Below are 23,870 nucleotides of genomic sequence, written 5' to 3'. Positions count from 1 at the left end.
GGCTCTAGGTTTTTGTGTGAGCGGTGGGGCCTGGTAAATCACACACAGGAGCCTGGGGTACCAAACAAACCTTTGATTATAAACCCTGGTATCAGTGATGTGTCAGCTGTCAGGAGCACTTGTGTTTGCCCAGATTTTTGAAGTGGGATGTTTCAGCCTGAGTAATTTCACAGGCAGAATTCTGATGGCTTGTATAAAACGAATTGTTAGATCTTTGCCTGATTTATTGCTGGATTGTGTCACAGACCAGAAATCTTCATCCCCTCCCCTCCGTGGCCACTCCGCAGAGGGAACAGGACTCAGTGGCCCACATTCTGATGTCTCACCACTGTGGGGGGAGTCTGTGAGTTCAAAAGAGGGGCCAAAAGGGTTTTTCAAGCTGAATCATTGGCGTTCTGAGGTTGCCCTTGAGGTCAGCCTGGCTTCCTGTGCACGCAGTGACCTACAAACCCCGTCCCACGCTGGGTGACACCCTTGGCACGGGGCTGCCAGCAGTGTGTTCCCAAAGGGAGCCGTGGCATGGCAGGAGGGTGCAGGGCACGCTGTGCTCGGAGCCACCCTGGGGGTGCTCCCAGGGAAAGGGGCACCTTGGGAAGGGGAACACAGAGAGGAGCTGCATCATCCTGGCCCTCAAAACTGAGATCATGGGAGTGAGATTTTTACCAACATGGTGACTGCTGAAGCTGAACTTTGATTCCTGGTGCTTTCCACAAGGAAGAGGGGTTCAGTGCTCTCTGTTGGGTGTGTGGGTTCTCCTTCTCTTGATCTGTGAGGTAATTTTTCTTCTTTTCCCTAATTTCTCTCTTTTCATTCCTGCATGCTTTCTCTCCGATTAAGTCACACAAGCGCCTCTCCAAAGTAAGCCTTCTTTTTTCTCTCCTGTTCCCCACTGTAGAGCTGTCTCACCACTCAGGAACCCTCCCTGTGGTGCTGAGTGCTGACCCCAGTCAGGCATTCTCCTGCTGTGGCTGTGAGAATGTCAGCAAGAGCTCAGTCCGTGCCTGTAGCTGGAAGCTGGGCTCACTTACATCACTGGCATCTCGCTGGTATTTGCTCACACAGACTGAGAACTGACCTGTTCATCACACACCTGCAGCTGCTTCCAAATCATTTCAGCCTTTCAGTTCTGCTTTCCCCTCTCCCTGCTGTCTTTGCCAGGGAGAAATCCTCTAGAGCTGGACAGAACCACGATCCCTTTTTTTTCCTTCTTCCTCCACGATTTCAGAAACAAGAGTTGTTCTCCATGACTTCTTCCCTGCTTTTCATGATAAATAGCGTTTTTGTGGCCAGTGATCTCAGCTTGCTGCCCTTGCAGGCTCTGCTGTGTGATGTAAATATTAAAGATCAGTGATTTCAAGTGAACCCAGCTTGAACCTGGTAGAACAGACCTGTCCCAAATGAATTGTGAGAATTCATGGGCTCGCTCTGAGAGGTGATAAGTGGAAGATCCCTCTGTGGGTGCTTGAATTGGAGATAAGATCATCTGGGCTTTGATCTCACACCTTTGTGCTGTCCTCAGAAGAGTGGAAAAATCAGAAACACAGGTGGGATGTTGTTGGAGAAAGTGCCAGGCTGTTGGCATTTCCACTTTATGAAAGCAGAATGGCTTGGATGGCTTCACAAAAACCCACAAAATCCTTGTCTTGGCCTTTCCCCAGTGGATGCCTCAGGTTTTCTTCTAGGCAAGTTCTCAGAGAGCAGTGCTGGCTGACTGTCTTCCCTTGGTCGTGGTCCTTGTGACCAGCCTGACCTTGCATGGTTCTGCTGGGAGCTTCTTGATGTCTTTTTTTTTAGACAGATTGTCTTGTGCTTGGTATCTGTAGCTGGATAAGTGAGAGGAGCACTGTGGGCCTGAAGTCTCGAGGTGAGGTGTGAAAGAAGTGCTGTGGAAGGTCTGGAGTAGCAGGAGTGGCAGGATTGCTGGTGAGTAGAGGTGTGTGGGCCAGGACAGGCTGTGGTGAGCTGGAGGTGCAGAGGATTTTTGGAGAGGGATTGGTGGGAAGAAGCCTGGATCAGGGGGATGTCTGTGTAAAATGGGTGTGCAGTGCTGCTCTGAGGTGCCTGCAGCCAGCCTCTCTTCTCTGAGAGGGAAAAGCCCAAGCACCATGAGGCAGCTGGAGAAGCCCAGATGAGTTCAGAGGGAAGGGGATCCCAGGCAGGACCCCCAGCAGCCAGTCAGAGCCTCCTGCCCTGCTCACACAGAATATTCTGAGTTGAATCCACGAGGATTCATTGAGTGTGCAGCCTGGAGCTCTGTTCTGTGCTCCACAAGCTGCTTCCTCTGGCACAAATGAAGAATTTTCAGGCATTGAACCCCCTGCTTCCCCCCACACTTATGATTCTGTTGTCTGCTCATACAGGGATAAGTTAGGAACAAAAAAACTCCAGGGCAAAAAGATTCTAAACTCTCCTTTCTCAGCCTCTTCTCCTCTCCCCACCCATCTCCTGCAGGAAGAATGGTTTGCTTTCCCAACCTGTCTGGCTAATGAGGTGGAACAGCTTGAGCCCATGAGTTTGCTGCTGTGTTGGTACAATTGCTGACAGATCTGCTTCAGCTCCTGCCCTCTTTTGTCTGTGCTCTTCTGTCGTGCTGCAGCGCTGCCGTCAGAGGGAGTGCTCCTCCAGGAGTTTAAAACACTGGAATTGTCTCAGGGAGTGCTCCTCCAGGAGTTTAAAACACTGGAATTGTCAGAGGGAGTGCTCCTCCAGGAGTTTAAAACACTGGAATTGTCACAGGGAGTGCTCCTCCAGGAGTTTAAAACACTGGAGTGCTGCTCCAGGAGTTTAAAACGCTGGAATTATCACAGGCACTGCTCCTCCAGGAGTTTTAAACACTGGAGTGCTCCTCCAGGAGTTTTAAACACTGGAAATGTCACAGGCAGTGCTCCAGCTGGAGTTCTTAAGGATTGGAATTGTCACAGGCAGTGCTCCTCCAGGAGTTTTTAAACACTGGAATTGTCACAGGGAGTGCTCCTTCAGGAGGTTTAAACATTGGAGTGCTCCTCCAGGAGTCTTTAAGCACTGGAGTGCTCAAACAGGGATTTTTAAGCACTGGAGTGCTCAAACAGGAGTTTTTAAGCACTGGAATTGTCACAGGCAGTGCTCCTCCAGGAGTTTTTAAGCACTGGAGTGCTCAAATAAGGATTTTTAAGCACTAGAGTGCTCCACCAGGGGTTTTTAAGCATTGGAACTGTCTCAGGGAGTGCTTCTCCAGGAGTTTTTAAACACTGGAGTGCTCTATCAGAAGTTTTCAAGCACTAGAATTGTCAGAGGGAGTGCTTCACCAGGGGTTTTTAGGCGCTGGAGTTGCATCCTGGGGGATTCTTTCCCAGAGCTCTCTTTGCCACCCTGACCCCACCACTGTGCCACAGACCAAGGTCTGACTGAGCCTTAGGCTTTCTGGGACAGCTTTCCAAACTCAGGAAAAACCCATCTTTCTGCTGGTAACCAACAATGAAATATGTATTTTTTGACTATTTTGCTCTTGCCCAAGGATAAAAGTGGTTTCCTTCAGATTCTTCCCAATGCCTGTAGCTAATGGTGAATACTGATGATTCGTATTAAGTTAGGGGGAAATTAAGAATTTCGGTGCAGTCCTGGGGGCTGTAGAACAGTTCAGGTCATGAGGGATCTCAGGAGGTCTCTGCTCAAAGCAGGGTTTAACCAGCTTGGTCTAAACCCTTGTCCAGCCACATTTTGCAGCTCTCCAAGGCTGGAGGTCCCCCAGCCTGGCCAGACCCCTGCTCCAGTGTTTAACCACTCTTGTGAACAGGCTTTTTCCTCCTCTCCAAATGGAATTTCCCCTGCTGCAGCTTATGACTGTTGCACCTTGTCCTTCCAGTGTGCCACGATGAGAAGAGTTTGGCTGTGTCTTCTCATCCACCCCTCCCACCGGGTGGGACAAAGCCCCTTTAGGGAGTAGGGAATGAAATTCTGATCCTTTGGGGCTGGGGTGAGGGTTTGGGGGAGAAATTCCATCAATTTCCTGGAGTTATGGGCATTTAGAAGCCGGGTGGGCAGCGTAGCTTTCACAGGAGCACAGATGAGGAGAGAGGGCTCCAGAGTCTGTTCTGAGCTCTGGTTCTGTGCCTCTGCTTGCCCTGGTGGGAGGGGGATTTTGGGGTGCTCCTAGAGCTCTGTGGCACACCATTCACTGGGCAGAAGGGTTCTGTTCCCCTGGGAGCAGCGGGGAGTGAGCTGTGATGCTGCTGGGAGGGAGAAGCTCTGTTTGGAGCTGTCAGGTGAGGTTTGGTGTGTGCCCTGTGTGCCCTGCAGAGCTGTAACCTTCCCCAGCACTGCACACAGCTGTCAGGTCACTAAACGGTGACTATTTAGAGGCAAAAAGTCAAGGCTTAGAGAAAATATTCCATTTTTCACACTCCCCCACAGCTCTGCCTGGTTACAGCCCCCTTGTAACCACGAGCTCTGCTCTGTGCTCCTGTAGCATCATCTCTGCAAACCTGTCCCATCTTCTCCCTGTCTGTGTGCAACCCCCTCCTTCTGTTACTTATTTATTTTCTCTTTTCAGTTCTAATGCTTATGGTTTCTTTTTCCAGTATGACAGACTTAACCTGCTCAAAGTAAGAATATGTTTTTCCTTTTTCTTTCTTTTTTCCTCCCCCTCTCCATTTTATTGTCTCTTTATTTTCACAGTTTGCATCTCCCTCTCAGTGAGTTTAAAAAAAACAAAGATAAATTAGAAGGAGATTTAAGGGCTGAGGTTGTTTGGATTTTGGTCAAGTCTGTTGAACTTGGTGGAGACAAAAGCTGAGGTTTGAGTGTTGGTATAATTAAGGATGTTGGTAAAATTATAGACCTCAGTATAATTACGGATATCAGTATAATTTTTTTGTGTGGAAGAGCTTAAAGAAGAACCTGCAGAGCTCCTTTATAGGGGACCCTTGATTCAGGGAAATTCAAATGTGAGGAGGGGAAAAAAAATAGTTCTGCAATGAATGCAGGAGGGGGGGACTGAAATCCTGTAGGGCCGTGCTGACACCACAGCACGGGCACCCTGATTTAGGAGGCAGAGTGACAGCAGTGCCTCTGCTCTGTGTGTGCCAATTATAGTTTGATTATGAGCTTTTTTTCCCCAGGAATTTCTGAGTTACGCCTTTTGCTCATTAAGGCAGACAGATGGCAAAACAAATCTGCAGGAAAATCACTCCATCTCAGGCCCTGTGCTCCTGAGGACAAGGTGCTGTGTGCATGGCTCAGATTAATTACCCTGCTTCTTTTTTTAGTCTAGTCTGGGTTGCATAAGGCTTTTTTCCACGTCCTACTTGCAGGGAGGGATGACTTCCACCCAATCCTTTATGAATGGATCAGGTGTGGCCAAGTATGGAAAAGAGTGGGAATTAAGAGGAAATTCCTCAGGTTGGAGGAATGAGTATGGGATATGAGGGATATGAGCCATGCTCTGTGTTCAGTCCCCAGCTCATCTCCTTTCCCTAGGATTTGGGGGGAAAAGGGGGTGTTCCTCTTTTTAATGTAAATTTTTTGTATTTTAGCCTGTGTACTGTGTTACTGTGGGGCTTTTCACGGGAGACTGGGAGCTCTGCAATGGATCCTTCAGAAAGGTTGGCTCCAAGAGTGGGATCCAGTGAGGTTTTGTGGCTGGAGTGGCTCACAGGGAACTTGGAGCAGGGAGATCCAGGGGTGGGAACAGAGCAGCCCCCCTGTCTTCACAGAAATCTGTTCCAATCTGACCTCATCAACGCTTCTCCTTCCCTGTGGCAGAACACCCTCTGTGCCCCTGGTGGGCAGTCTGTGCCCCTGTGAATATTCCAGGGAATTCCCAGTGAAATTCCTGCAGTCTCTGTGGTGAGGCACAGCACAGAATGTTTCCCTTCCTATTGCAAACTGTCTGCAAAGCCTGGAAAATTCTCCAAGGTCAGAAGCAAGATGGCTTCAGAGGAGGAAAGGCAGTGAGATATTGCTTCTGTCCTTGTTATCCTCAGCTCCCACTGAAGTGTTTGGGACAGGGGACAGCACAGCTGGAGCTGCCCACCCTCGGTGGGAAGGGCTCTGGTGCCCCCAGGCTTCACTGCCATGAGGGAAATCCCCCCAAAAAAGGGGGATTCCTGTGTGTGCTGGCAGCTCTGGATGCAGGAGCTCAGTGTCCTGCTGCTGGAAAGCCAGGCTGGCTGCAGTGGGAAGCTCATTTCTTCCTCTCCCTGCAGATAAATCTCACCTCCAGCTGAAAATTGACTTTCCAAGCTGAGCCAGCTCTTTTGTGTGCTCCAATGTGACGTGTGGCCTGTCCTCTCCAACCATCTGAAATGCCATGATAAGGATGGGGGAAAAAAAAAATCACATGTGCTGATGATGCAAAACACTGTGCGCTGAAACGCTGAAAAAAAAAAAAAAATCCCAGCCTTTTTTTTTCCTTGCCTAGCTTCTTTAGCAATTTTCTACAGCACTGTTCCTGGCTCTGTGTGTGTGTGTCTCCCTTTTAAAATTCAAAATACCCTTGGAACTTTTGCCTTTTGTGAGCCAAACTGTGTCCCTGCCCTTATCAGTGCTCCAAGGGCTGTTGAGGGCAATGTGAGTGTTACCAGCTGGGAGAATGAAGCCCCTAAAGAGGAGGCTGGCAGTGATGACGTGATGGTGATGGTGTGATGATGATGATGATGGTGGTGATGATGAGCTCCTGTGTTGCTGGCTGGCACTGCTGGTCTGCAGACAAGGTGGCAGCATGTCTGTGTGTGTGTGCATGTGGACATGCACACCTTGGCCTGACCTGTTTCCCGTTCCAGACTCCTGCTGCTGGATTTGTCCCTTGCTCCTGTACCTGGGGATAACTGTGCTAGACCACACTGGGAAACCCATTGAAATCTTCTGTTTAATCCCACTTTCACTTCACTAATGATCCCAACCAGATTGGACCTGCTTTCTCTGTCCCTCTTTCTTTTTGATCCTAAGATCTCTGTGCTAACTAATGCTTCTCTTTTATTTTGTCCTTACAGAAAAGCCAGAGTTGGTATAATGTAAGTACTCCCGTTTCTCTTGTCCCTGGGTGGCTGTGGGCTGGGTGGGGGGAAGGTGCCAAGGGGCTTTGCAGTGGCACTGGGGCACTCTGAGCATTTCCAGAAGGAGGAGCTGGAAATGGCTCAGCACTGGCAAAGGAGGGCTGGCATCCTGAGCAAAGGGATGCCAGAGACAGAGAGCAGAAGCTTTGTCCTTTTGGTCACTCTGGTGGTGCTCCCCACATCCTGCACCTCTGGTGTCCCAGCACGGGGGCAGGGATGTGGTGACACGTGGTGACAAACAGAGCTGCCACCCTGCAAACCCTTTGCATCTCTCAGGGCGGTGTGGGGACCACAGAGGAATTATTTTCTACCAACCCCAGAGAAACACCAACCACCCTTTGCTTCTGCCTTGGTGTTTTTTGGTTCTGCTCTGGGCACAAAGTCGGTGCCACCTTTGCACGGTCGGGCCCCTACCCTCGAGGCTCTGAAGTAGCCATAGGCAAATGCAGCAGCCATCCATGGTCAGCCACAATTCCTGCCCTCCTGCAGCCATCCAAAGCAGGATGGGGGCCAGCAGAATGTGGGATTTTGGCTGAAACAGCGAGGTGGGGTTTGACAGAGGGCAGAGGCAGAGTTAGGAACCTGCTGGGTGTGAACAGCACAGGCAGGAAGAGACCCCAGAGGCAGAGAGGGACAGAGGCAGTGAATGAAAGAATAAGAATGTTTTACTTTAAGAATAAAATACAAACCAAGGCGGGCCAAACTGGTGGAGAAGTGGCAGATAAAGGACTGAGCAGATGCCCCAGTCTGACCTGGCTGCTGCCAAACCCTGTCTGTCACCAGGCTAGAGGTGACTTTGGCTCTTACTGCTTCTGCCTGTAGCTGCTGAGCTCCATTCCCTGCTGCATGATGCTTTGCTGTGCTCTGCTTCTGTGGGTCTCTTGTGTTTTCATGTCCTCTCTATCTTATCTTTCTGTTCTCTTGTTTTTCCTCCATATATTTTCAGCATGAGAGACAGTACATCCGGAGAGTAAGCACTGGCTGCATTTTTTTGTGGTTTTCCCCACCCCACCCCATTATTTTCCTTTGTAAACAAAACAAAACAAACCCATTTTCTAGTTAGCAGAGACATTCTGGCCAGATAAAAGCAGCAGTGTGAAAATATGGATGAGCCACAGACTCCAGGAAGTCAGTCAGTCCTACTTGGCAGTGTTATTTCCATTAAAAATTTGCTAATGCAACTCCTTGATAGAGTTTCCCTTTTCTGCCAGCTCCTTCCAGGCAAATTTTGGCAAAGTTTTCTGCCATTGGGACCATTCTGGTTTCTCCATTCCTCTCCCCTCTGAGGGCAGCTCTAGAAATGGATCAGAGGAATTTGCCTCTTCATGAAACCTCACCATTTCCTTTGCTCACTTTCCCCCACTCTCATTTTACACAAACCCCACCGTGCCCAGGGCAAACACCCTCCACACTGTTCTGTGTGCCAGCTCAGCAGCCCTGGGTGCCAGGCACTGTGCAAACCCAACCCAAAAAATAATCCCTAAAAGATCACATGGGCCTGGAAGATTTGCAGGGCATCACCAGTTTTCATTTTTTTGCTGCTTTTAACTGGTCTTTTTGTCTCTGAAACACTGCATTCCTCTTTGCCAGTAGGAACCCTCCCTTTCCCCTCTCCTGGATTCCCTTTTCTCTATTTTTTTTTTCTTTTTTTTTCTTAAGATGCCACCAACTTCTCCTGCCTTGTGTGTCCTCCTGTCGATCCCACCAGTGCTTTTTTGGGATTGCCATCCCTGCCCCGTGGAGAAGTGGGAGGAAAGGGGTGAAGTGAGGTCGTGGGTTGGTTTGGCAGAGCTGCCCCTCTCTCTGGTTGTGCTTTCTCTGCTTGGCTTTGCAGAGGACAGATGCAAACTGGTGCAGGTGCACGGTGAGATTGAGAAGAGAACCCCAGTTTGGGAATAAATTCAATCAGAGTTTTGGGGTTTGCTTTGTGTTCTTGTCCTCGTGGTGGAAGAGCAGAAGGTCAGTAGAAAGGAAAAATCCCTGAGGTGCTTCTCAAACCTTTAGTGAGGAACTGTGTACATGGAGATTTTGGTTTGGAAATACTGTGGTTTGTAGGGGGGGAAAAACTCAGTTGGTCACTTGTGGTTTAACCATCAGTAGTGTCTGCTTTGGGCTGTGTGTCTGCGTGGGGAATTCTTGCTAATTCATTTATTATTTAAAAAAAAAAAAATCATAAAAACAGACCTCAGGCCTTAAAGCTAAACTCCCTTTGTAGTTCTGTTTGCTGAAATAGAGATGTGCCTTACTCTGTAGCCCTGAGGTGCTCTGAAGGTGGGAAATTGGTGTTCTGCTTCCCTGAGGACACCAAGGAGGAGCTGCTCTGTCTGGGCTGTTGGGAGAAGACACTTGTCACCCAGCAGATGCCATTCAAGTGAGAGACAAACTGGAGATATTTTGCTGCCAGGGATAAAATCTCTCTCATTCTCTCCTTTTCTTCTCTGGGTTTCGGGCAAAGGGCCCCATTTCTGACCATGGAGAGCTCTCATTTCTGTGTCACTGAGCCTGCCAAATTTTCCATGCTTTTCCTGCCTCATTCTGCCTCACTTGGGCTGTGAATCCTTCTAGTTCCCTACTCCAAAATCAGGGTGTGTGTCTCATTATTCTGCAGCATTTCTGCTGCTCTGCAGCAAGGCTTGCTTCTTAAATTCAGCACCAGGCATCAGGAGAAAAGAGAATGAATATGATGAACTTGAAAAGTTAAAGAAAACACAGTTGACACCAGGGAAGAAATAAGATTTAAATCCATGATATTTTCACTTTAGCATTTACATCCCAAGGCCTGCCTTGCTCTGTATTCCTTTATTTTTATCTATCACATGCCTGAATATTTTTCTTCTTCCTTTAACTGACCTGAGCAGTGAAAAGACACCAATTGTCTCTTTCAGCTGTTCCTAAACATTAGAATATCAGAAATATTTGCTGTCCCAGTCAGCGTGGGCAGATCAGTAGGAGCCCAGTCCTCCCCACCTGTGTTTGGGAGAGCAAAGTCTGCACTGAGGATTTGCAGGGAGTGGCACAGGAGCCCTGCTCCTGCAGCTCTGCCAACAAATCCATGCACACAGGGCAGCCCTCGGCCTGGCAGCAGCTCAGAGTCTCAAAAATAAACCCAAAATGCCAGTGGGGAGGCAGGTAAAGGGGAGAGGCCAGAGTTGTCCTCTGGGGAAATGCAGGGGAAGGCTGTGCAGGAGGAGCTGGCTGAGGATCTGTTGTGGATTGTGATGCTGCAAACGTTCTTTGTGGGGAACTCTGAGCAGGTCTTGAGCTTCTGGAGAATACCCAGACATCACAAGACTGGTCAGAAATCAGCCCTGGCTGGTCTCAGAGTGCTGTGTCTGCTCTTGGATACCACAGTGGAGGGGAGGCTCAGCTGCTGAAGGAGTGAAACGTTCCCTATAAAGGCAGAGGGGAATTGTGCCTCATTTTAGGGAGAACATCAGGAACACCTTTCCCAGGGGTGGCAGCTGAGGCTCCCTCAGCAGCAGCAATCATGGGAACGGAGTGTAATGCCAAAATCCAGGCCTGATGAGTGAGCAAGGTGTTGAAGAGCCCTTTTCTCTGTAAATCAGCACAATCACCTTTTAACTCCCCAGTAACCATTTCATAATGGTGAACTCCCAGTAATAACTTCATCAGATTATTTCTGGAGCAATGTTTAGCTCCCTGTCTTCCAGGTATTTTCATCCTGTCGGATTTCCCCCCTTTTTTCTGTAAATCAACACAATCATCTTTTAACTCCCAGTAACCATTTAATCAGATTATTTCTGGAGCAATGCTGAACTCCCTGCCTTTCAAGCACTTTTCATCCTGTCAGGTTTTCCATGACTTTCAGTGTGTGGATTACCAGTTGCTGGGTTGTAGAGTCACTAAATCAGCAGTAAACTCTTAGTGCAAGCTTGTGTGATGATGAACTCAGACCCATTTTTCAGCCCAGACCCCAGTGATTACTTTGAAGCGCCTTCCTCTGCTTTTCATTCACTTTTACAAAGAGAAAAAGGAAAAAAATTGGAAAATCGGAGCAACCAGAATGGGTTTAGAGGAGGTGCTGTTGGACAGGTGGCCACTTTCTTTGCTGGTTTTTCACACCAGCCCTGCTCTCAGTGGGGTCTAAACTCTCCCACACAAGCAGGAAACATGTTTTGTTTATTCCAGTAGTTTCTCAGAAGCAATGTAAATCACAGAAGTCCATCAGTCATGAAAATTGGCTGAGATTTCCTCCCCGCTCTCCTGTGTGCCTCGTGCCATCTCTGCTCCCTGTTTTCTGTGCTGTCCAAGACTCAGCATTCCTCAGGTTTTGTGTTCCCTGTCCTGTCCCTTTCCCCAGCAGTGTTTGCTGGGAGTTTCCTGTGGAGGATTTGTTGTGGAATGGGGATGTCGCCTTGTGGAGATGCCACCTCGGGGAGATGCCACCTCGGGGAGTGACCCCTGTGTCCCCATTTCCCCAGGAGCGGTTCCCTCACCTGGGCAGTGCCATCCTGTCCCGTCTCTGTGTTTGCAGTGCAGTTAATGTTTGCTGCCTCCAGCTCCAGCTCAGCTCTTCCCACCGCTGCTGGCACCGCCTCTGCAAACACAGGTGGCTGGGAGAGGTTTTTCTTTTAATTCAATCCCATTTGGAGTTTCCAGCCAAGGGGGTCATTCAGTAAAGCAGTGCAGGTGGCTGTAATGCCAATTTTTTGTCCTTCACAGGCTCCAGAATGTGTTTTTTTTAGTTATTCCCTTATCTTGGGGTGCAGATGGATGCACTGCTACAGAGCTGAGTGGAGACACCTCTGTGCCTCAGTGATTTGAGCTTGTCAGTGAGCAAATTGCTGCCCTGGCCTGGAGCAGAGCAGAGCCGCTGCAGGGCTGGGTTGGCTGCTTGGTGCTTTTTGAGATCTCTGTGCTCACTTCTGGAAGAATGAGGGGTTTATTTCAGTGTTTGCTCGCAGCTGAGCAGATCTGGTGCCCTGCTGTGGGCACTTCTGCACCTGGGCAGGGAGCTGGAGAGGCTGGACTCAGGGCAGAGGGGCACAGGGAGTGCCAGAACCCAGGAAATCTCCTGGACCTGCAGGGAGTTCATTCAGCCCTTCATTTGCAAAGTGACCTGACTAATGAATGAATCCTAGAAAATCCTATTTTTTGAGGGAGAAGAGTAGGCTCAAAAATACACTCAGAGGTGCAGCCCCTCAGGATTTCTGCCTGTGTGGGCCTCCCATGGCTGGTTCGTCCCAGACACATCCTTTATTTTGATTTATCACACGCCTGAATGTTTTTTTTTTTCTTCCTTTAACTGACCTGGGCAGTGAAAAGACACAGAATCACAGAATTTAGAGAATCACAGAATCACCAGGTTGGAGAGACCTTCAGGATCATCAAGTCCAACCCAGCCTCAGCACCTCAACCAAACCCTGGCACCCAGTGCTACATACAGCCTTGTCTTAAACACACCCAGGGGTCGTGACTCCAGCACCTCCCCAGGCAGCCATTCCAGAAAAGGTTTTTTTTCTGTAAAATACTTTTTCCGAATATCCAGCCTTATTTCCCTTGGTGCAGCTTAAGGCTGTGTCCTGTCATTCTGTCAGTTCCTGGAGAAAGAGCCCAACCCCAGCTGAGCACAGCCACCTTCCAGGGAGTTCAGAGAGTGACAAGGTCACCCCTGAGTCTCCTTTTCTCCAGGCTGAGCACCCCCAGCTCCCTCAGGGGTTCCTCACAGGGTTTGTGTTCCCAGCCCCTCAGCAGCCAATTGCCTCTTTCAGGTGTTCCTAAATATTAGAATATCAGAAATATTTGCTGTCCCAGTCAGTGTGGGCAGATCAAGGGGGGCCCACCTGCGTTTGGGAGAGCAAAGTCAGCGCTGAGGGTTGCAGGGAGTGGCACAGGAGCCCATGTGCAGGGAGTGGGACAGGAGCCCACGTCCCAGGCTCCCCTCAGCTCCTCAGCACACTCTGTCCAGCAACTTTCCATGACAGGAAACATCTGCTGGGAGGCAGGGCTGGGTTACTGCCGGGCATTGGCCGCCAGCGTTCCCGGCTCCAGTGACTCCCAGCGTGTGCGAGTCATTTTGGGATCTTCCCTCCCGCCCCTTCCATGAGAAGCACAGAGGCTGAGGCTGCCTTGGAGAGCAGAGGGGAGAGCCTGAGGGGGCAGAATCGCTGCTTTTCTGCTTCCCAAGAGGGGACAGCTGAGCTCGGAGCTCTTTGCCTCCTGCCGGGTCGTGAGTCGCAGCCGGAGCTGTTTGGGGTCGGATCTGGCACTCTGGATATTTGGGGGCTGCTGGTGCTGCCCTGCTCACAGCTGCCAGGGCTCCTGCAGGGGATGCCCGCAGCAAGAAGCCGCTGAGCCTGCAGCAGGAGAGCACAGAGGGTGCCCAGCAGCACAATCACCCCGATGAGCCTCTCTGGGAAAAGTGCTCCGGAGGGCAAATCCTGGCTGAGATCCTCAGGGCACCAGCTGGATGTGGGCAGGAAAGCAGGGGAAGGCACCTAACGTCACCCAAACTCCTGCCGAGCTGCACCCCTCTCGACTTTGGACGTAAACAAGGAGCAGTGGGAGCAGGAAGAGCAGAGTGGAGCCGGGGAGCTGGGCAGGAGGGAAGGAGATGGATTCCCTGCTGGAGTGTGGCTCCCTCTGGGATCTTTTCCTGGATCAAGAGCTGCCGTGGCTGCCGTGGGACCCAGAGGCACTCGTGGACTTCTCTCGAGGAAATGCCAGCCCTGGAGCTGATGAAATCCCAGCTGTGAGTGTCTCTAAACGGAGCTGTTTGCACCCTGGCAGATCTGCTGGGTAGGACAGGTTTTAGCTCCTGCTGAGCTGGGCTGCACTGAGCCCAAAGCTCAGCCCTGCAGGGGTTATAATCCCTTTTCCCTGCTCCGTCCCCCTCCTGTCTGCTTGTTCCTGGAAATCTTGGGCTTGGGCTCCTGCTGGAGCCCTTCTCAGACCAAGATCTTTTCCAGATGTGCAGGCTGGGAGTTTGGTAAGTACAATTCATATTTCTGTCATCAGCTGGTTGGCAGGTTTTACTCCGAGTGAGATCCCTTCCTCTGGGCCCACGGGGCTGGAGCAAGTGTTGGAATATTCTGTTTCTAGTGCACTAAGAATATTCTAGAATATTCTGTTTCTAGTGCACTAAGCTGCTCTGAGGAACAGGGAATGCTTTTGGGGGTGAGGGGTTGTCTGATTTGACAACCAACATCAAATCTGCCGTGATCTGACATTTTCTGATCTGACAAATTCTGATCTGACAAATTTATTTGCTGTGCTGAATCCTGTTTTCTGGGGTAAATCCTCCGTTTTCAGGAGTAAATAACCTATTTTCTATGCTGAATCACCTGTTGTCTGGGATAAATCTATTTTCTGTGCTGAATCCTGTTTTCTGGGGAGAATCCCCTGTTTTATGGGGTAGATCCTCCATAGCTTTTTGCAGTGCTGTGAGGCTAATTCTAAATTAACTCTGTATTCCTCCCACCCCTGTGGCTCCACCACCATTCTTAAGCAGAAACTGCCTTCTCTAATCTCAGATTTTCGGGGCCCTTGCTGGAACATTCCCACATTTCTGCCCTAGGAGATCACTGCCTCTGGATTGTTGGATAAAGAGGGGAAATGTTGTGCCCCAGGTGGCTTCTTCTCTGCATTTGTGGGAGAAGGAGCATTGCAGATTCTCTGGGAGGTGTGGAATTGCAGCTGCCTCTGTTCTGGAGCCTGCAGGAGGAGTTGTGGCTGTCGGGAGCAGCTGTAGGAGGTGTGGGCTGTCACCATAAACCCCAGAGAGGAGCCCGATGTCCCTCCAGCCCCGTTTTCCCTGAGCCCTTCCCTGAGGCCAGGGCACAAAACAAGGGCAGGACACGGGTCAGGACCCGGGAGAGCCTTTCTGGAGGATTTTGAGAACTGAGAAGCCTTTTGAGAAGTGAAGGAGAGGGGTGGGCAGGGGGAACCCTGAGCTCTCGGTGACAGTGGTTGCTCAAACTCCTCTGGCAGGCCTGAGTACTCATTTTCTGGGGCAAACCCCCCATTTTCTAGAGTGAATCCCCCTTTTCTGGGCTGAGCTACCTGTTTCCTGGGGTAAATCGCCCATTTTCTCTGATGAATCCCCCTTTTTCTGTGCTGAATCTCCCATTTTCTGGGCTGAACCACCCGTTTTTTGGGATAAATCTATTTTCTGTGCTGAATCCTGTTTTCTGGGGTAAATCCCCCATTTTCTGGGGTAAATCACTTATTTTCTGTGCTGAATCACTTGTTTTCTGGGGTAAATCTATTTTCTGCGATGAATCCTCTTTTCTGGGGTGAATCCCCTGTTTTATGGGGCAAATCCCCCATTTTCTGGGGTAAATCACTTATTTTCTGTGCTGAATCACTTGTTTTCTGGGGTAAATCTATTTTCTGTGCTGAATCCTCTTTTCTGGGATGAATTCCCTGTTTTCTGGGGCAAACCCCCCGTTTTCTGGGGTAAATCACTTATTTTCTGTGCTGAATCACTTGTTTTCTGGGGTAAATCTATTTTCTGTGCCGAATCCTCTTTTCTGGGATAAATTCCCTGTTTTCTGGGGCAAATATCCCATTTTCTGGGGTGAATCAGCTATTTTCTGGGATAAATCACCCGTTTATCGGGATAAGTCACCTATTTTCTGTGCTGAATCATCTGTTTTCTGGGGTAAATCCATTTTCTGTGCTGCATCCTGTTTTCTGGAGTGAATCCCCTGTTTTCTGGAGCAAATCCTCCACTTTCTGTGCTGAATTCCCCATTTTCTGTGCTGAATGCCCCATTTTCTGGAGTAAATACCCCATTTTCTGGGATACATCACCCCTTTTCTCTGCTGAGTCCCCCATTTTCTGGGATAAATCCCCCATTTTCTGTGCCGAATCACTTGTTTTCTGTGCTGAATCCCCCATTATCTGGGGTAAACCCCCCATTTTCTGGGATGAATCTCCTATTTCCTGGGGTAGCTGCAAGCAGAGCACACGTCCTACCTTGGACAGAGAATTCCTCTCTGCTGCAGCTTTTCCAGCCTGGACTTGGCTCTCCCAAGCCAGGTTCTCCTCTTCCTCTCACTCCCTGCCCTAAAAACCCAAACCCTCCCATCGCTGGGCTGTGATGGGAGCTCCTCAACGCCTCTGCCCCCCTTCTCCTGGTGTCCCTGAGGTGGCCCTGCTTCCCCCACTCCTGTCCCAGCTGTCCTGGCTGCCCCTCTCCTCACCAGCCCCTTTATTTTTTGGCAGGTGCTGAGCCCCACGTACAAGCAGCGGAACGAGGATTTCAGGAAACTCTTCAAGCAGCTCCCGGACACGGAGCGCCTCATCGTAGGTGAGTGTTGCCCTGATTTCTAAAAGTGTTACGTTTGCTTTTGGAAGTTTTTGAGTGCTCATAAAATTTCTTTAGCCTTCTAATAATGTTTACATGTTTGAGAGTCAGAGTTCCCACACTATTTCATGTATAAATAGAATAGTTTACATATTTCTAAATAGAATAGTTTACATATTTCTCTGTGGGTAAAGAGAAATGATCGATTGATCTTTAGACCTGTGTAGTTAAAGAAGCGGTAATTCCATCCTCTAATCCATAGTCACCTTTGGAATTCTATAAATACCATATGTTTGAATAAAACTGGGTCTTTTTCTCTTTCAAACTTAGCAAATTTCTGTGTACTCATTTCGTGTCCAATAGTGACAGGTAAGGGCAGCCCCTGAGGAGCTTTGGGGAGGAGAGCAGCACATATCCAGCCAGGTTTTAGTTCTTGGACGGGAAATCCATCCACAAACACCAGGGATTTATGTCCAAAAAGGAGACAGAGGAGTCCTGTAACTTTATTGGAATCAAGGGAGAGGCCATGGGGCATTTGCCTTGGGGTCTCTCCAATTTTTAGAGGACGCAGCCTCCTTTTTATCCCATTTTCCCAGCCACATTTCCCTTTCTTCCCCATTAGCTGAGTTACTTGAGAGGTTCAGACTTCCCTACTACAAACCCCTTTCTAATGTGTACCCCCCTTTTTATTTTGTCTTTTCCTTGTGTCAATCAGTGGAATTCCTATGGAATTTGTGGCTCTTCCCATTGTTTCTTTCATCTCTCAGTGTCCAATTTTATTTATCAGCAGCCCCACAGTTTGTTTGGAAAAACAAATCCCTCTCATTCTTTTCATTCATTCATCAATGAGATCCATCCCTTTGTTTCTTTTATCTCTCAGGGCTGGGTTTGTCTCCCAGCAGAACCACAGTTAGTTTGTAAAGAGAAATCCCTCACTCCTTTCATGTCCAGACATTGCCACTGACACAAGCCTGGAGCACAGGCAGAGCCCCATTTCCAATGGGTTTTGCATTTTCTGATGGGTTTTCCTCATTCGGTGGGGGGATGATGTGATCTTTTCCTCCCTTTTTCCTCTCCCTTTTCCCAACACCCCTGCTCACCCATGACTGCCCTTCCCAAACCTCACTGCACAGCTGGTGAGGTGGATTGGAACTGCAGGGGAACCTGCGGGGAAGAAATGCTGATGTCTGACTCCAGTTCAGAATACTGAATGATTTCTTTATTATAACTATGCTATAATGCATTAATATACTATTTAAAGGAGATACTAAAACTACAAACCTACTTTTTCTAATTACCATATCTAACTCCCAACTCGTGCCCCTCTCTGAGAGCCCAGCCCCAGGTGGGTTGGATTGGCCACCAGGCTCAAACAATCCTCACCAGAATCCAACCAAGCATCACCCCAGGGAAACAATTCTCCACACACATTCCACATAGGAAAAACAAGGAGCAGAAATAGAAATTGTTTTCTCTTTCTTTCCTCTGTGCTCCTCTATGAAAAAATCCTGAGAGACAGAAGAATGTGCCTGCCACAGAGATTCCTCTGCTCCTGTGTCTGACAGGACTGGTGATCCCTTCCTGTGCCCCACACTGCTTAAACTGGGGGGAAAATGCACACTGCCACTGAGAGACAGAAAGGAAAAGACAGATGAAGCCTGGAAATAGCACGTGGGATGCTGCAGGGTGAGCAGCTGATAAGGCAGGACCATCAGTCAGGGACAGAGGTTGCCTGGGACAAGGCCTTGGAGGAAACAGCCCAGTGGACAGGCAGCAGCTGGGGCTCAGCTCCTGCTGGCCCTGCCTTTGCCTTGCAGAGTTAATTTCTCTTGATGCTCATCCTCACCTTTAGGCTCTCCTGATGCCTTTTTTTGGGCTTGCCTGGAAACAGAGGCCAGACAAAGTTTAAAGCATATATTTATTAAGTGGATATATTTTAATGAAGGGCCTTCAGGTACATTAAAGGCAGTCAAGGCCCCCCAAGGGGCTACATCCAAAATGGTCACGAATTTTTCAGACAATTATAAGTTTAGTCCATTTGCATATCAGGGGTTAATTGTCTAATTACAGCTTCAGGTAATGAAGTCATATTCCCCCAGTTTTCTTCCCTTCCCAAATCTTTTTTCTTTTGCTGTGCCTCTATTTAATGTCTGCTGCTCCACTAAACCCCATTTTATACTTTATATACTAAATTCCACTTTATACTTTTTGGGACCTGAGGCTGTAGGGTGTCCTTGAGTTTCAGGCCCAGAGGAGTTGTTTTGTCTGACGAAAACATGAAGAGTTAAGTACACTTTATATGGAGTTTAGAGTCATGCACTAATGCACCACAGGATTTGAAAACCACAAAAACCTTAAGGCATCAGTGGCACCGTGTGGCTTTTCTGCTCCTCACTGACCACGTGCTGTTCACCCACAGATTACTCATGTGCCCTCCAGCGAGACATTCTCCTGCAGGGCCGCCTCTACCTCTCCGAGAACTGGATCTGCTTCTACAGCAACATCTTCCGCTGGGAGACACTGGTGAGGCTCTGCCACTGCTGCTCACCCTGGGGCTGTGCTCACATTGGCTTGGGAAAGGCTCTTCTGCTGTCTTTTTTAAAAATTTCTGCCTTTCCTGGTGTTTTTCCCTGCTGGGAGACACTGGTGAGGCTCTGCCACTGCTGCTTACCCTGGGGCTGTGCTCACATTGGCTCTTCTGCTGCCTTTCTCATGAATTTATCATTTTCCTGGTGTTTTTCCCTGCTGGGAGACACTTGTGAAGCTCTCTCACTGTTGCTGATTTTGGGGCAGTGCTCACATTTGCTTTGGAAGGGCTCTTCTGCTGCCTTTCTCATGAATTTCTCACTTTCCTGGTGTTTCTCCATGCTGGGAGACACTGGTGAGGCCCTGCCACTGCTGCTCACCCTGGGGCTGTGCTCACATTGGCTCTTCTGCTGCCTTTCTCATGAATTTCTCCCTTTCCTGGTGTTTTTCCCTGCTGGGAGACACTTGTGAAGCTCTCTCACTGTTGCTGATTTTGGGGCTGTGCTCGCAGTAGCTTTGGAAGATTCTTCTGCTGCCTTTCTCATGAATTTCTCACTTTCCTGGTGTTTTTCCCTGCTGGGAGACACTGGTGAGGCTCTGCCACTGCTGCTGACCCTGGGGCTGTGCTCACATTGGCTCTTCTGCTGCCTTTTTCATGAATTTCTCCCTTTCCTGGTGTTTTTCCCTGCCTGGTGCAGCTGACAGTTCGCTTGAAGGACATCTGCTCCATGACCAAGGAGAAGACAGCACGGCTCATTCCCAATGCCATCCAAGTTTGCACTGACACTGAAAAGGTACTGAGGCCACCCCTGTGTGGCTGGCAGGGCACTCAGAGTGTGAGGGATTCTTCCAAAATGGGAAAAGGGCTTGTGCTGAGCTGGGCTGAGGCTGGAGCTCAGATGGGGGGTGTGGGGCCAGGGGAAATATCCAGGTTTTACAGCAGCACATCTCTAACAGAGCTGTTCCAGTGCTCACTCCCTAGTGAGAGCTTCACTCTGTGCTGGATGGACGGCTCACTCCAGCTGGAAAGTGACCCCAAACAGCCTTGTTGTGTTTTTCTCCTGTTTTGTGGCTTTTCCTGAGCTGATTTTTCTCTCCCTCTCTCCCCATCCAGCACTTTTTTACTTCCTTTGGGGCTCGAGACAGGACGTACATGATGATGTTCAGACTCTGGCAGAATGCTCTGCTTGACAAGGTACAGAGAGAAAGCTCAGAGCTGGGGTGGGATGGAAGGCTGGGGATGGATGTGGGCAGGAGCATCACTTCTGACTGAAAAAACACCTAGGGACAGCAAACACAAGTGTTTTTGGGCAGTAGGGACATTAAACACAGGCAGTTTTGGGCAGAAGGGACATTAAACAAATGGTTTTGGGCAGTAGGGACATTAAACACAAGTGTTTAGGCAAAGCAGGCTCATGACTGCAGATGCAATTCCCTCTTTTTGCAAGGATTTTTTTTTTTTTTCTGGTGTTAATAACCCCTTTTCTGGGGTAAATCACCTGTTTTTGGGGTTGATCACCAATTTTCTGGGGGAAATCACCAATTTTCTGGGGTAAATCGCACACAGTAAGTGCCACTCTGCCTCTGCTGAGGAATCAGGGTCTCAGGAGGAAATTTTTTTTTTTTAAATTCTTGTAATTCCACAGTGGTGCAGCCCCCAAGAAAGTGGTTCAAAAAGCAGCAGGAATAACTCACTGTGCAGACAGAGATCTCAGTAAATCTGTGCTCCAGGAGTGTGGAGGTCCAGACAGAAAATGAGTGCTCAGGGCATCCCAAATCCAAGGGAGAGCAGTTGTGGGTGCAGGGTGCCCTGGGTGAGGGCTGGATTTTAAAATAAATCTGCTCCTGTTGTGCCAGAGGCCCTGTAAATCCTGGATTTGATCCAAGTATCTGTTCCACAGTGGGGAGAGGATTTCTGGCCTCCCTGCAGCACTAAACTTGATGTTGCAGTGCTCCCAGCATTTCGGGGTGTCCAGGCTGGAATTCAGACCCTGCTGGAGGAATGAAGCGCTGGGAATACCCTGATTTATTAAAAAATCTGGATATTGATCTAATACTGATATCCAACTGTGACGGACAAAAACTCTCTAACAGTTTAAAGTTAGACAGTGTGTGTTTATTGTGTGTGGGATCACTCCCAAATCCACACCGCAGCTTCCAGGTGGTTACAGAGCCCTTTTATCCATACAAGTGTTGAATACCCAAAATACAAATCCATATTCATCATTTTGGTACATCCCATTCCTCCCTTCCTCTGCTGATCACTCCAAAAGCCATTCAGCATGCGTGGTTTGTTCCTTGGAATGGGTCGGTGTCCCTTCCATGGGGAGGGGTCCCAAAATGAGGAAGTCAATGAAGTCTTCCTCCTTCTGACCTTTCCACCTTTTCAATGCCAATCTGACAAATGAACTCTTGGTAGAACTCCCATTCCTTGTCTTCAGTTGGTTTCAGAACAGAGGAGGCCACAATTGTCTGATGTTCCTAAAAGCTCTTTGTCAGTTTATATTCTTCATTATAAACCCAGCTAACTCAACATTGTGCTGACAAGCAATCACTTATGAGTTAACTACTAACTCTTAACTTCATCAGGGCCTACTCATTTATTTTAATTAACTCTAGTGAGGCTTATCTTTAACTCAAATCTTAGCTCCTCTAAAATCTTTAAATTCCTTAAAATTTACATTTCAACCCTGTCCCAAAAACTGGGCTGGGATTTAGGAGGAAAAGGATCACCTTACCATGGGCAGTTTTCCTGATCACACGTGGATGTGCGTTGATGTGTGTGGGAAGGAGGTGGAACAGTCACAAGGCTTTTTTTCCCCCCCTGATGCTTTTGGCTGCTCCTGTGGGGAGCTAGATTAAAAAATTCAAAAATTCCTGCCTTATCCCATGCAGTTACTACGGGAGGAAATTCAAGCCAGCAACTCAGAAAAAGTTCACTGGGTTTGTTTCCCCCTCATTACCAAAAAATCTTTGTTGTTGGTCATAAGTTTCTTCGGGGTAAAAATCCCCTTTCATCCCTGTACCACATCTTTAAATCACAAGTTTTCCTGCCCCATTTTTCAGAGCCCCATGTCACAGTCATGTGGTGATCACTGACCTGCATCCCTAAAATCTGGGCTTTTTTTCTATGGTTTTGATAATTGATTTTCTTTTTATTTTACTTTTTTTTTTTTTTTTATGTTTCACAGGGGTGTCTGCTGACACAAACTCCTTTTGATTCTTATATTATATTATATAATACTTAATTTATAATAATAAATAATAGTAAACTCCATAAAATGGGATTTCACAGAGCTGAGCCCACAGCGGGGCTCTCCCCTCAATTTCTAATAATTAAATAATAGTAAACTCCATAAAATGGGATTTCACCAAGCCTGCCCATAGCAGGGCTCTCCCCCCAATTTATAATAAATAATAGTGAACTCCATAAGATGGGATTTCTCTGAGCCTGCCCGCAGCGGAGCTCTCCCCTCAATTTATAATAATTAAATAATAGTGAACCCCATAAAATAGGATTTCTCTGAGCCTGCCCACAGCGGGGCTCTCCCCTCAATTTCTAACAATTAAATAACAGTGAACTCCATAAAATAAAATGAACTCCCACAGCAGGGCTCTGCCCTGGGCTCTCAGCCCCTCACTCCCCGGGGGTTCAGGGCACAGCCGCTGCTCCCGGCAGTGAATCCCCTTTCCCGGTGTGCTCTGGCACTGAAACCTCTCCCGCTGACCTGTGTCCCGCCAGCCCCTGTGCCCCAAGGAGCTCTGGCACTTCGTGCACCAGTGCTACGGCAACGAGCTGGGGCTGACCAGCGACGACGAGGACTACGTGCCCCCCGACGACGACTTCAACACCATGGGGTGAGTGCGGGGCTCTGCGGGGCAGGGGGATAATTAGCGTTGACTCCCTGATTGCAGAGGGATGGCCAATTGCTTTATTGTATCATAATTAGCATTGACTCCCTGATTGCAGAGGGCTGACCAATTGCTTTATTGTATCATAATTAACATTGACTCCCTGATTGCAGAGGGATGACCAATTGCTTTATTGTATCATAATTAACATTGTGACTCCCTGATTGCAGAGGGCTGACCAATTGCTTTATTGTATCATCTTATATTATATTTAATAGTTAGCATTAACTAGTAATAATTAGCATTGACTCCCTGATTGCAGAGGGCTGACCAATTGCTTTATTGTATCATCTTATATTATATTTAATAGTTATCATTAACTAGTAATAATTAGCATTGCATCCATGATTGCAGAGGGCTGACCAATTTCTTTATTGTATTATCTTATATTTAATAGTTAGCATTAACTAGTAATAATTAGCATTGACTCCATGATTACAGAAGGATGACCAATTGTTTTATTATATCGTCTTATATTTAATAGTTAGCATTAACTAGTAATAATTAGCATTGATTCCATGATTGCGGAAGGCTGACCAATTGCTTTATTATATAATCTTATATTATATTTAATAATTAGCATTAACTACTAATAATTAGCATTAATTCCATGATTGCAGAAGGCTGACCAATTGCTTTATTCTATCATCCTCTATTCTATTTAATAATTAGCATTAACTAGTAATAATCAGCATTGACTCCCTGATTGTAGAAGGCTGACCAATTGCTTTATTATGTCATAATTAGCATTAGCTCCATGATTGCAGAAGGCTGACCAACTGCTTTATTATATCATCTTATATTATATTTAATAATTAGCATTGACTTCATGATTGCAGAAGGCTGACCAATTGCTTTATTATATCATCTTATATTATGTTTAATAATTAGCATTAGCTACTAATAATTAACATTAACTTCATGATTGCAGAAGGCTGACCAATTGCATTATTATATCGTCTTAGATTATATTATTCTATACTAATGACAGAGGCTGGACAGAGCTGAAGAATAAAGCAGGAATTTATTAAAAGCATCTCCTCCATGGATGCACCTTGGGCAGCACAAGAGCCCCGCCAGGGCTGCACCCAAGATGACCCAAAATGGTTCCAAAATGGTCCCAAAATGGT

General features: G+C 48.0%; 1 protein-coding gene across 4 annotated transcripts in view; it reads left to right on the top strand.

Annotated features, from left to right (window-relative positions):
* Nucleotides 1-23,870, top strand: part of GRAMD1B (GRAM domain containing 1B) — a 73,224-nt gene that overhangs the window by 29,164 nt on the left and 20,190 nt on the right. For all 4 annotated transcript variants that reach the window (XM_077788000.1, XM_031506835.2, XM_077788002.1 and 1 more), the window contains exons 3-8: nt 6,969-6,989; nt 16,221-16,305; nt 18,722-18,825; nt 19,527-19,622; nt 19,943-20,023; nt 22,571-22,686. In XM_077788000.1, coding sequence (XP_077644126.1) covers nt 6,969-6,989; nt 16,221-16,305; nt 18,722-18,825; nt 19,527-19,622; nt 19,943-20,023; nt 22,571-22,686 — 503 coding nt within the window. The remainder of the gene's footprint in view (nt 1-6,968; nt 6,990-16,220; nt 16,306-18,721; nt 18,826-19,526; nt 19,623-19,942; nt 20,024-22,570; nt 22,687-23,870) is intronic.

This window comes from Lonchura striata, chromosome 23, assembly GCF_046129695.1.
Source record: "Lonchura striata isolate bLonStr1 chromosome 23, bLonStr1.mat, whole genome shotgun sequence".
NCBI classification, from domain to species: domain Eukaryota; kingdom Metazoa; phylum Chordata; class Aves; order Passeriformes; family Estrildidae; genus Lonchura; species Lonchura striata.
Note: the sequence above shows the minus strand (reverse complement) of the source record. Positions and strands in the feature narration are given on the sequence as shown.